Consider the following 12,989-nt stretch of genomic DNA (forward strand, 5'->3'; position numbering starts at 1 on the left):
AGGAGCACGCATGTGGCTTTACCAGGTTATCGGGCTTCCCCATGGTGCAGGGCGCCATCGACTGCACACACATGGCTTTGCGGGCACCGCATATCAATCCGGAGATGTACCGCAACAGCAAAGGCTACCACTCACTTAATATGCAGTTGGTGTACGACCATGCCCAGCATGATGGTGAATGCCCGGTATCATGATGCCTTCATCCTGCGCCAGTCCGGTGTGCCAGAAATCTTCCAGCCACCTAGTCAAACCCGAGGATGGCTGCTCGGAGACAAGGGCTATCTGCTCTATACTTGGCTGATAGCTCCCCTCCACAACCCCACCACTCACGGACAGCACTCTCATAATGAGAGCCATGCTGCCATGAGGAACCTCATCGAGCTGGCCATCGGGTTATGAAGGGAGGGGCCTTCCAGTACACACTGGAGCGGATGCCCCATTTCGTGGTGGTCTGCTGCATCCTCCACAACTTAGCCAGCATGAGGGCACAGCCCTTGCCACTATGGGCTCCGCAACCACCTCAGGAGGAGGAGGAGGGCTACAGATCTCCGTTCCAAGCAGGCTGTCCGTGAGCATTTCATCAGACTCCAGTTCCCGTAAATGAAACCCCAGATCCCCTTTGCTCACCACTTCCCCACCTTACCAATCCTGTCGCCGAACATCAAAGCGTCCTCTTGGACACAAAGCTGAAATGGAAGCCACCACAAAACAAACATTCTAAACATAATTTATAAATTTATCAATTCCAATACTACACAATGTCAACTAATCACCCTTGTGCATTCCCTTAGTGTCTGTCTTTCGTGTGCCTTTGCCTACTCTAGTGCTCCTACGAAGTGCTACTCCAGTGGCTGCAGCATGGCTGGTGGAAGGCTGCTGACTTTCTGTGGGTGAGACTGCAGGTGGCCATGCAGGACGACCTCGAGCAGCTCTGGGCCTAGAAGGCCTGGCTGTAGCCTGCATCACCTCAGCATGGGCGGCAGCCATCTGGGCTGGCTGACGGGCAGCAGCAAGAGCACTGGCGGAGTGGCAGGAGGAGAAATGCTGTTATCCAGAGAGAGGACAGCAGGTTCTTGCTCCACGGAGCTACTGCCACTCCCCCGGGGCAGTGATTCAGCAATCCTAGCCATCTGTCGAAGCAGAGATTGCTGGACTGCTGCAAGACCCTGCAAGCCCCTTTCCACACTTGCAAACCCCATTCCACACTTGTGAACCCAGCCACGATGGCAGCTGTCAGTGTCATGAGTGTTGTCACCAGGACCTGGAGAGCAATCTGAGCTTCCACTGCGGCACTGAGATGTTGGGTCGCTTCCGCCTGTGCTGCAATGGAAGCTGCAAGATCGTCCATCACACCCAGCATCATGGTTGGGTCCACAAGTACCCTAATGAAGTTGCCCATCATTTCCACCCTGAAAATCATGGGCGCCAAGCTCCGCCAAAAACCCCGTGCAACGTTGAAGCTGGACTCCTCCATGCTCCTTGACACTGACAAGAGGCTCTCTGGCAGGTTTGCCATTGCTCCAAGCATTTCTGTGTTCATGCCCATCACCCTTCTTCTGAAGGCCGCTGTATCGAGGTCATCATCCGAGTCCCGTGCAGCAGAACATGTGCGCGAACTCGCCCTCCAGGGAGTTGGCACTCGAGCTACCTTTTCCCCCGGCCTGACTGCAGCCCACTTGTGCCCGGTGACTCATTGCTGCCTCTATACTATCCTCTAAAGTCCGCTCAGTGCCATTTTCTGAGCTGGTGCCTGAGAGTGTCGGATCGAGTGACAGTGCCTCCTCTTCTCCTTCACTCTCCTCCTCCATAACATCGGGGACAGACTGGGCTGTTGGAACTTCTTGGGTATGTGAAAGAAGAAAGGCACAAGGGTAGGGTTGTGGTGAGGGGAGGGAAAAAAGCCAAGATGTGCATGCTTACACCATCAGCAGCTTGTACATGAGTAGAGATTGTGGGATGAGGGGGAAGTGGGGTATGAGGAGGAGGATTAGATATGAGCATTGCTTTCAACTTTGCCGCTTGCCACGGCCTCAGTGACGGCCCCATCAATTATATCCAGCTCTGTGTCCTCCAGCTGCATGAGGTCGAGAAGTCAGGCTTCCCCTCTGCCCGTCTACTGCTGCTCACGGCAGTTATCAGCCACCTTTGCCTGCAAGAGAACGGGAAGTGCATCAGTGAGTGTGGTGCAATGTGTTTGGGTGATGTGCCTGCCATGGTTAAATAGCTGGCAGTGTGCACAAGGTGTGAGATGTGGGTGTGAGGCTTGCAGCAGTGCTAAGTGTGTGAGGGCAAGGTGAAGCTATGATTGTGAGGTACGAGTGGTGATTGCTAGAGATTGTTGGTAGGTGAGTGATGGGGTTGTGGTGCATTGAGCAGTGTGTGAGGCTAGTGGTGCAGTTGGTGGGATATGACATTTGAAGATGCATTCGCTCACCTTGACTACTCGTGTGAGATCATTGAACTTCTTGCGGCACTGGATCCAGGTCCTGGTGACAACACTCATGGCACTGACAGCGTGTGCTATTTCCTCCCACAGCCTTCTGGCCTACTGCCTGGAAGGCCTCCTGCCCCACTGCGGGTAGAGGACCTCACATCATCTGTGCACCCCCAGTACCAAGGCCTCCATTGCTGCATCAGAAAACCTCCTTGCCCTCTCTCTTCCCTGTAGGTCCCTGGCTTCATCCAGAGTGACAATGAGGTGCTTCTGCAACAAAGCACCTCCCCTTTAAGTAGTGCAGAGAGCCTAGGCCAAGTTTTATTGGTCAGTAGACTGCACCCAATATTGGCCCCCCTGTTCAGCGCTAAGCCAATCAGCAGTGCGTTTAGCACTGAGATCAGCACTACAATCATTATAATGAGCGAGCAGCATGAATTATTAGGCTTTATCCAATTTCATCCCCACCATGTTTAAGCAGGAGAGTCTGTGACAAGAGTGTGTGAAGAATGGCTCCCTGGTGTTGAGAGAACAGACAAACTGACCTGTTTTCCCAAACCATTCATTTTTAAGCAGTGATAAAGGTGATATTGGAGGAGCAAGAAGAGTGGGAAAGAAAAATGAAAACCTGACAATATATAGATGTAGATAAATACAATAAATCCAGGATTGAACAATCAGGATATTATACAGCCCCAATCCTATCAGAATATTGAAATAGCAGGCATCAAAGTAAGTGATTTTAGTCCCGAGGTTGTGTAAAAGGGTTGAGATTAATCCTTAACCGTCGCATCTTGTTTTGTCCCGCTCATCTGAGAATGGGATTGCTTGCTGGATATGTGGTTAAATTCGATTTGCTTCAATTAATATGCCCTAGGTAAGAGGCCCAACATTATTGGTTGGTGCTGGTAAAAAGCCAGTGATGCTAGCATCACACTGAGCAGACATATCCCAAATGGTAGGAGCTAACCGAGACCAAATGCAAAATAATTGACACATATTCAATGTCAGTGGTACCAAGCTAGTGTTTCTTGCAGCCCAATTAGTGTCTAACTGGAGGAACAACGTCCCACCACAGAGATAGGAAATCAAACCTGAATGCTCTCTACAGTGAGACATGAATGCAGGCCCCAAGGTTGAACCAGACTTACTCAGCATCATCAAAGCCAAAGTTCAATGAGTCTACCTGGACTCACACCTGCAGTCATTTCATCCTGTAGGATTACCTTCCATAACGGCAGTCAGTCAAAGCGGGTATAGGTGGAGAAGCTCAAGGACGGAATATGAATTCATATAGTTTCTGGACAAAATGAACTGCAGACACTTGCTGTGGCCTTATATATTAAGAATACTCTTGCATATTTTACTAGTGCTTGAAGTCTAAAAGCTTTGACATTTTGTCCACAATAACAAAATAAAACTATTATTTGATTTTTAAAAAATGCTCATCAACAAAAGAAAACACACCTTCCTTGGAAAGAAAAACATATCAATTTGTATTATGAACAAGCGAAGGAAAATAACTAATCATCTTGGGGAGACAGCCTATGTATAATATGGAAAGAAAAGATTATGTGGACGATACCACATAGACATGACATCCCTGATTTCTGAGGTCTTTAAGGTGCTACCATGATAATCCACAATGTTAAATTGCACTTATTCTCATGGTAAGTGGAAGATGATGGAGTGAAGAGTCAATCTGTGGCTTGCAGACCCTTACTAGATTGTAGATAATATAGGCTTAGTCTATATTTTTCCCAACTTTAGAAAACTAGCCAACGTCTAAGTCAGATAACCTGGCTGCAAAAACTTAGACGACCCTAGATGAGTTGTTCTTCTGGTGCTTTGCCAAGGCCCAGTGCAAAAGCTTGAGCATGTAAAAATCATATGACTAATTAAGTCTCTACTGCAATGTCCAAAGTAATAGTCAGCTACTAGACTGAGCTATTTGGGTAGTGAAAAGACTGATCAAAATTAATTTTCTTCTTCACTCTTGTTTGGAGTTTTACCTACTATAGTTTAACATTAATGGAGATGCATATTTGGGCACAGACAATTTGAAAGAACCATCTCCTACCATACCAGTACTTCCTTGTACTGTAGGTCAAATTTACAGGCTCCATCAGAAATTGAATTGTCCTTTGTAGGGTTGGCCCAATTTCTTACCAGGCCAGCCATATTTTTGAAATCAACACTGGTTAACAGTTTTAAGTGGCAATACAGTGGCTATTTTTAAAATATCACACATTGGAACTGTCCAGCTTGCAATATAAATAGATGTTGCCTGATGATTACTTAAAACTGTCAACCAGTAGCAATTTCAAAAACCTATCAGAAATGGTCTTGCTCGGTGACAACAGTAGCCATTTTTGGCTTTATCAGCTCTATGGGCTATTTAAAAACACGTCAGGATTTTTTGGCAGAGCCTGCACGACATAAAATCATCAGAAAGTACCTTCCTAAAATGGATGCAAATTTGGAAGCTATACTTTACATGAATTAGAATATTTAATATTTCACTTGAACCTGTTCACTGAAATAGGTCGAGTTTATAGGTCGGACATAGATATGGCATCATTGACAAAAAAGTGCTCTCGCCCCCCTGGGACCAATGTGAACGTAACCACACAGGTGAAAAAAAAGGAATGTAACTCCCCATGAAGGACAGGCATCCCTGGTGACTTTTACTGATTGATAAGAGTCACTCATGGTGAAAATATTTAGCTTTGAACACTGACGTAGCTGCGTATGACCAATTTCTATAAAATGTTTAGGGCTAAAAATTCGGGAGCTTTATGCCACCCGTTACCGGCAAAAAATAGCGAAAAGAGGGTGGCCTTTTGCCAGCTGGTGGTGGCTTTCGCGGCGTCCTCCATTTTCCCTGGCGGTATGATCCATCGCCCTGCAAATTAAAACGAGGGAGAGGTAACGTTGTACGCCGACTTAACGTCACCACGGCAAACTTGGACCTTCGCATGGAGTTCAGCGCTGGGTCCCAAGCTCGCCATATAAACCCAGTGTGCAGCAGACTCAGAGGTGCTGTCTGCACCTCTTAAAGGGACACACACCTCTTTCAGGTTGGATTTAAGCTTTTGGACTTTTTATTTTATTTTATTGAAGTCGTGGCTTACTGCATTAGATGTTAAAAGTTTTTTTTTTTTTTTTTTAAGTGTGTGGGGAGTGCTGCTGGACGCTTGCAAGGCCTGGGATGGTAAAGGAAGGCCTCCGAGAAGACAGAAAATGCTGCAAATACTCAGCAGGTCAGGCAACATCCGTGGAGAGAGAAACAGAGTTCACGTCTCAGGTCGAGATCCTGCCTGACCTGCCGAGTATTTCCAGCATTTTATGCTGTAATTTCAGATTTACAGCATCCACTCACAGAGGGAAGAGGAAGACGCAGAAGAGGAAGACACAGAAGAGGAGGAAGTAGAAAGAAGGATGCAACCCAGTCAGTCCCTTTCTGGCCAGGATATCTGGGATGGAATCATCCACCTGCAGTACCAGTGACCACAATCCCAATTCCCCTTTCAATGTTAGTCCCACACCTTACCTTCCCCCAGTTACTGATCATCACAGCAGCCTCTTGGCCACAATGCTGAAATAAAAGCCACCACAAAGCAAACTATCCAATCCAACCTTATACATCTATCCATCCAATGTGACATCAAGAAATTAACTCATAACCCTTATGCATTATCTTAGTCACTGTCTTGCCTATCCTACTGATGTCAAGCAGTGCTATCCCAGTGGCTGCAGCATGGCTGGTGGAAGGCTTCTGACTTTCAGTGCAGAACACTGCAAATGACCTTGCTCGTCAACCTTGAGGAGCTGGTGGCTGGGAGTGTGAAATCTAATGACTGTGTTTCTTCTTCTTCACTCTTCTCTCCCTCTCCTTGGTCAACCACTGACTGGGCTGCATTTCTTGGGTGTGTGAAATGAGGAAAGCACAAGGGTGGAGTTGTGGTGGTGGCAGGAAAGCAAGAGGTGCATGCCAGAAGGAGGATAACGTCTGAAGATACCAGCATTTTGTAATCTTTTCTGTCCCGCCGCTGGCTAAGGGCTCAGCCATGCCCCTGCCAAGAATGGCCTGCACCGTCTACTCCAAGGGGGTGAGTTGAGGCTAGAAATGAGAGATGTGCCTCGTGATTGGTAGAGATTGTTGGTAGGAGAGTGATTTTGGTGGGGCGGGGGGGGGGAGAGAAGGCAGAGAGCAGGGGAGTTGTGCATTGAACAGTGTGAGGGGCTAGTGGTGCAGTTGGTAGGAAATGGCTTTTCAAGATGCATTCACTGACCTTGACCAGTGGTCTGAGGTCATGAAGCTTCTTTGGGCACTGGAGCCAGGTGGTGGGGGTGACACTGCTGGCAGTGATTGTCTTGGTGATCTGGTCTCACATTGTTATTTCTGAAGGGCCTCGTGGCCCCTGTGGGTAGAGGACCTCTGTTGCAGTGGTGACCCCCTTCACAAAGCTGGAGTGCTGCGTGCGAGACCCTGGGTGCCCCTTCCCTGGTTTGCTGAGCCATGTGTTAGTGAAGCACTTTTCCCATTTTGAGTGTCGGAAGGTAATTCAGCTTTAAGAGTTGAAGACTCCCATTTGGGACGACTTCTTAATGTTAATTTTTAAAAATTTTTTTTAAAGGCAGTAAGGGCTAAAAATTGCATTTTTTTCACTTTATTTTTTTGTTCAGAAGGCATTGCCCTTTTCATTTCCCACAATGCCTAGCGAACTCTATTGCCTCGGTTCCAGAGGGTGTTGGAAGCTGGACGCGGCTCCTGGACGGGAACTTCGACTCCCATGCCTGCACTAACGCCACCAGGAGGGCGTTACATGGTAAGTTAGCGCTGGGCTCAAATATTTTTAGCCCCAAGTGCGAATTTTTCTCTGGTAGCGTTTTGTCCATTTTCAGCAGCTGTTAACCAGAGGCCGCGGTGACACCGGCAACTCTCGTGGCGGCCACGAATTTGTAGCCCATAGAATATCTCATTTCATATGCAAATCCCCCCCGGAATATTAAAAACAGGATTCTTTATTACTTTTCAATAAAAATACTGCCCATCACACAAAACCACACTCAAGTTTAGCATTTTCAGAAAAAACTACTTACAGAACCACAATCCATCAAAAAGGCACCTTCCTTGGATAGTTTTTCTGCAGAAAGTTGCAGAATAGGTGGCTGAGGAATCAATTTGTCACTGACAGTGATGGAAGCCTACCAGAAACACAAAGAAATCAAAGAAATCAATTATTCATTAGCAAAGCAATTAAACAAGGAGAAAAAAGCTATAGCCCTTGTAATTTCTTTCAAACCTGAGCCACGGGGCTCTAAGACTAGATAATTGAACCCATATGCAGAAAGCGCCTGCCCCAGCCTGGTATTCAGAATTAAGTAAACATAGAAACATAGAAGATAGGAGCAGGAGTAGGCCATTCGGCCCTTCGAGCCTGCTCCGCCATTCAATGAGATCATGGCTGATCATCCAAATTCAGTACCCTGTCCCTGCCTTCTCCCCATATCCCTTGATCCCTTTAGCCTTAAGAAATATATCCAACTCCTTTTTGAATATATTTAATGAACTGGCCTCCACCGCCCTCTGTGGCAGAGAATTCCACAGGTTCACCACTCTCTGGGTGAAGAAATTCCTCCTCATTTCAGTCCTAAATGGCTTACCCCTTATCCTTAGACTATGACCCCTGGTTCTGGACTCCCCGGCCATCAGAAACATCCTTCCTGCATCTAGTCTGTCCAGGCCTGACAGAATTTTATAGGTTTCGATGAGATCCCCTCTCAATCTTCTAAACTCCAGTGAGTATAAGCCCAATCGACACAATCTCTCCTCATACGTCATTCCTGCCATCCCAGTTATCAGTCTGGTGAATCTTCGCTGCACTCCTTCCATGGCAAGAACATCCTTCCTCAGGTAAGGCGACCAAAACTGTACACAATACTCAAGGTGCGGTCTCACCAAGGCCCTGTACAACTGTAGCAAGACATCCTTGTTCCTGTACTCGAACCCTCTTGCTACGAAGGCCAACATACCATTTGCCTTCTTAACCGCCTGCTGCACCTGCATGTTTACCTTCAGCGACTGGTGCACAAGAACACCCAGGTCTCTTTGCACTTCCCCTTCTCCCAATCTATTGCCATTCAAATAATAATCTGCCTTCCTGTTTTTGCCACCAAAGTGGATAACCTCACATTTATCCACATTATAGTGCATTTGCCATGTTTCTGCCCAATCATCCAATCTGTCCAAATCGTACTGGAGTTTCTTGACATCCTCTTCACAGCTTACCCTCCCACCCAGCTTTGTGTCATCTGCAAATTTGGAGATATTACATCCAATTCCCTCGTCCAGATCATTAATATATATTGTGAACAGCTGGGGTCCTAGGACCGATCCTTGCGGTACCCCACTAGTCACTGCCTGCCATTCGGAAAACGACCCGTTTATTCCAACTCTTTGCTTTCTGTCCGCCAACCATTCTCTATCCAAGTCAATACCTTGCCCCCAATTCCATGTGCCTTAATTTTGCACGCTAATCTCTTATGTGGGACCTTACCGAAAGCCTTCTGAAAGTCCAAATACACCACATCCACTGGTTCTCCCTTATCTATTTTACCAGTTACATCCTCAAAAAATTCCAGTAGATTAGTCAAGCATGGTTTACCTTTTGTAAATCCATGTTGACTTTGTCCGATCCTGTCACTGCTTACCAAGTGCTCTGCTATTACATCTTTTATAATAGATTCTAGCATTTTCCCCACTACCGATGTCAGGCTTACCGGTCTATAATTCCCCGCTTTTTCTCTACCACCTTTTTTGAATAGTGGGGTAACATTAGCTACCCTCCAATCCATGGCAGAGTTTTCAAACTCACTGTGGTACTGGTACAAATCTGCACACTTTGAAGGTGCAGCAAATAGGACATTTCCCAGCCCCTAAACTTGCTTTAAAATCTGTTCCATTTCCTGCTTTTTTCTAGTTCTGACGAAAGGTCATCGACCTGAAACGTTAACTCTGTTTCTCTCTTCATAGATGCTGCCTGACCTGCTGATGTCTCCAGCATTTTCTGTTTTTATTTCATGTAAAGTATATAGTATACACTGTGCCTCACAAAATGTTTCTTTATAACTGTCGAATCTTTGACAATTCCTCTTTTGGAGACAGACCAACAATTCTAAAATAAAATGTGCCCTGCTAGCAATATCTAAATATCAACTTTCAAGGTTGAAATGAAAAATTAAAGCACCTTCACAACATGCCAGTGACAAATTTTGTATTAAAACATATTTTGAAAAATTAAGGGTATGGAGATAAATTTGCCATGATATCTAACATAGACATAACTGCACCAAGGCACATAGGCCTGGCAAAAATGAACAAGTTATATTATGAAGTAACAGTTTCAAGTTAGATAGGGTAGCAAATTCCACTACCTCTCAAAATTATGAACAAGCTTTATCAAGCCAGTCGTGACACAAAATGTGCATAATTTATATAGGAAAAAAGGAAAAAGATTACTTTAATTTTCCTTTTTAAAAAAAAAAGTGGGAGATATACAACATTTTTCTAATTCATTCATTCCCTGCTGACCCACAACATTAAGTAAAATGCTTCTTTATCATGAATGCCCTTAAAACAGACTGGACAGCTATAACACTTAATGGCCCAGTAATTCAGGTCCCAACGCGTGAGTAAGCACAGAGTACTCACGCGTGGAACCGATGGAAGTGCCGGTTTCTTGCATGCGCGGGAAAACGGCACTTCCGGTCCCCTGAAAGCAGGGGTTAAGAGGTGAAACGCGTGCGATGTATGAGGCAGCGCGTGCGCGTTGAACTTCCTTTTTTTTTTTAAAAACAGGTTTGCCCGTGCGTGAAGGCCTCCACTTTTTACACATTAAAAAAAGCAGACGTAAGGACTTCATTTTAAAAGGTAAGTGGTCAATTAATTAAAATTGGAACATTTTTTCCACAGGCTTATTATTTTTAAATACTTTACAGTAAGGTAAGTGTAATTTTAGCTCCGAATTTTTATAAAATTATTTTTTTCAAAAATTTAAATTATTGTTTAAAATGGTTATTTAATGTTATTTATAGTTGATTTAAATAGTGTGATGTTTTTAAAAAATTTATTTCAAGGTTATGTACTGTTTTGGGCGCCCGGAGTTTTCATGAGTTTGACAGTTCTTGTGTCAAACTCATGAATGGACTTTTCCCTCCTCCGATTGGTTGCCCAGTGCTCACGTGATCCCAGCCGACGCATCGCACTAAGTATGCCGCTGGATCACTTTATAAAATTGATGGAGCTGGACTGGGCCACAGACAGGAAATCCACGCAGGCCCAGGCCTCAACTGTCGGCGCGCTATGTAAGTGTAGGTCTTACATAGAAGCCCCCGACACGAATTTCTGGGCCAATATTTTGAGGGCATTAAATCCCTCTACACCCAATTTTTATCACCTCATGGTAGAAGAGTGGGAGTGCTCAAGAAAACCGCATTAACCAATATTCACCAGTGATGGGGTACTGCAAGTCCTGTTTGGTAGGCTACAGAGAAAACTCGTCTTTCACACTTGTACTCAATATGCCTCCAGTAAAAGTAGACAGAATAGTAAACTGGACAGCTAATCCTATAACAAAGGTGGCTGACTATAATATCAGAGAGATATAGTCTCTGGTCAGTCCTCTACATCAGGGGTTCTTAACCGGGGGTCCGCAGTCCCCTAGAGCTTTTAAGGGGTCCGCCAAAAATAACTAGATTCTATACAACATCCTGCCCCTCACACATTCCGCTTGGTTGGAGGACCTGCTTGGTCCTCCAGCCCTTCTTTCTATTTGTCTGGAGCTCACATCAATTACCCAGGCAGTGTGAGCTGAGCATGCGCAGGCGATGCTGGATAGCAGAGACGCAGCAGGTAAGAGGTCTGGAGGGAGCGGGTTAATAAACCCTGGGGGGGGGGGGGGGGGGGGGGCGGGGGATAGACCAGTTCCCGGGTTCAAACTGGCCGGAAAGCGCAGTGTAAGCGCCAAACTCCGGGAGCAACAGCAAGTGCTGGGAAGTCTCAGGGAGCGTCTGTAAATGAAGAAGAAAAGTGACAGGTCAGGGAGTGTCTGTAAATGAAGGAGAAACAGTGACTGGTCAAGGAGTGCCTGTAAATGAGGGAGAAATGGTGAATGGTCAGGGCCAGTTCCTCATACCTTTCAGAGTGCCTCTCCCAGCCTTGGTATTCCCAACCCTAAACCTAACAGCTTAACTGTAACCCCAATCCCTAACCCGTAAATGTAAAATCTTAACCAGAAACACTTACGTAACCCCCAGCGCCAACCCCTAACTAACACTCTAACCATAGTCCTAACATCTATCACTAATCCCTAAAGTTTATGGCCTAGAAATTCAGTGGGCTTTGCGCCCAGTTACCGCCCAAATAGGGTTTCTGCGCCAGTGTAAGAGGGTGCGCTGATATTCAGCGCTGCGGTAATGGCGGCGGTAGTCGGTAGCGCTGCGCCGACACCGATGACGTCATCGGTGTGCGCAGTGCCCCGGTTCCGCCCCGCTTCCGGCCCAAACCCCATATTTAGTTGCGGCCGCCTCTTCTGCAGCGGCCGCAAACAGCGATTGAAAAACGGGGCCGTACTGCTGCGCTACTGGGGCGCTTTAAGGTGGAGGTGCGGCCGGCCGCTTTTTCGGCGGCCGCCTGCCCGCACCTCCTTCCCCGGCCTCCTCCACCGCCACCCCCCCCGCGGCATTGCCGGCTGCTTTCCGCGAGCTCGGCACTTCTCCGTGGTGCCGGGCTCATTTGCCGGCACAATCCAGCGGCGATCTCGCTGTTGCAGGCACCTCCCCCTTAAGAGGAGGAGGCCTGCAGTACCGCAGCCTGCCGCTCCGCAGCGGGTGGCGCAGTGGGGCCTACAGCGCAGAAATTCAGTTTCAGCGCCCCAAGCGGGGGCGGGCACACCCTGGAATAGCGCCCGGTTCCGACTTGGGGCGCAAAAGCCGAATATCTGGCGGGCGCACCTGGCTCCGCGCGCAGCGCTAACTTTTGGGCGTTAGCCTGCTGGCGGGCCTTAACTGAATTTCTAGGCCTATATGTTTAATTATATAAGTTTTCAAATCCCTCCATGGCCTCGCCCCTCCCTACCTCTGTAATCTCCTCTAGCCCTACAACCCCATCCTGCTCCGCCCTGAGATATCTGTGCTCCTCCAATTCTGGCCTCTTGAGCATCCCCGATTTTAATCGCTCAACCATTGGTGGCCATGTCTTCAGCTGTCAAGGCCCTGCACTCTAGAATTCTCTCCCTAAACCTCTCCGCCTGCATAACTTTCTGGACGCTCCTTAAAACCTACCTCTTTGGTCATCTGCCCTAATATTGCCTTATGTGGCTCAGTGTATACTCCTGTGAAGGAAGCGCCTTGGGACATTTTTCTATGCTAAAGGTGCGATATGAATACAAGTTGTTGTTTTGTGTTACAGGGGGTGCGTGGAATTTTTATAACACAGGCGGGGTGCCTTAGAAGCAAAAAGGTCGAGAACCCCTGCTCTACATGATCATAA

The 12,989-nt window shown here is 46.9% G+C and overlaps 1 protein-coding gene across 3 annotated transcripts in view; it reads right to left on the reverse strand.

The window, feature by feature from the left end:
• LOC147122874 (protein transport protein Sec24B-like) overlaps window positions 1–12,989 on the reverse strand; it is a 132,740-nt gene that overhangs the window by 6,357 nt on the left and 113,394 nt on the right. For all 3 annotated transcript variants that reach the window (XM_085961654.1, XM_085961664.1, XM_085961647.1), the window contains one exon: window positions 7,541–7,645. In XM_085961654.1, coding sequence (XP_085817780.1) covers window positions 7,541–7,645 — 105 coding nt within the window. The remainder of the gene's footprint in view (window positions 1–7,540; window positions 7,646–12,989) is intronic.

The sequence above is a fragment of the Somniosus microcephalus genome, chromosome 2 (assembly GCF_052327205.1).
Source record: "Somniosus microcephalus isolate GS21.2 chromosome 2, FLI_Smic_1.0, whole genome shotgun sequence".
NCBI classification, from domain to species: domain Eukaryota; kingdom Metazoa; phylum Chordata; class Chondrichthyes; order Squaliformes; family Somniosidae; genus Somniosus; species Somniosus microcephalus.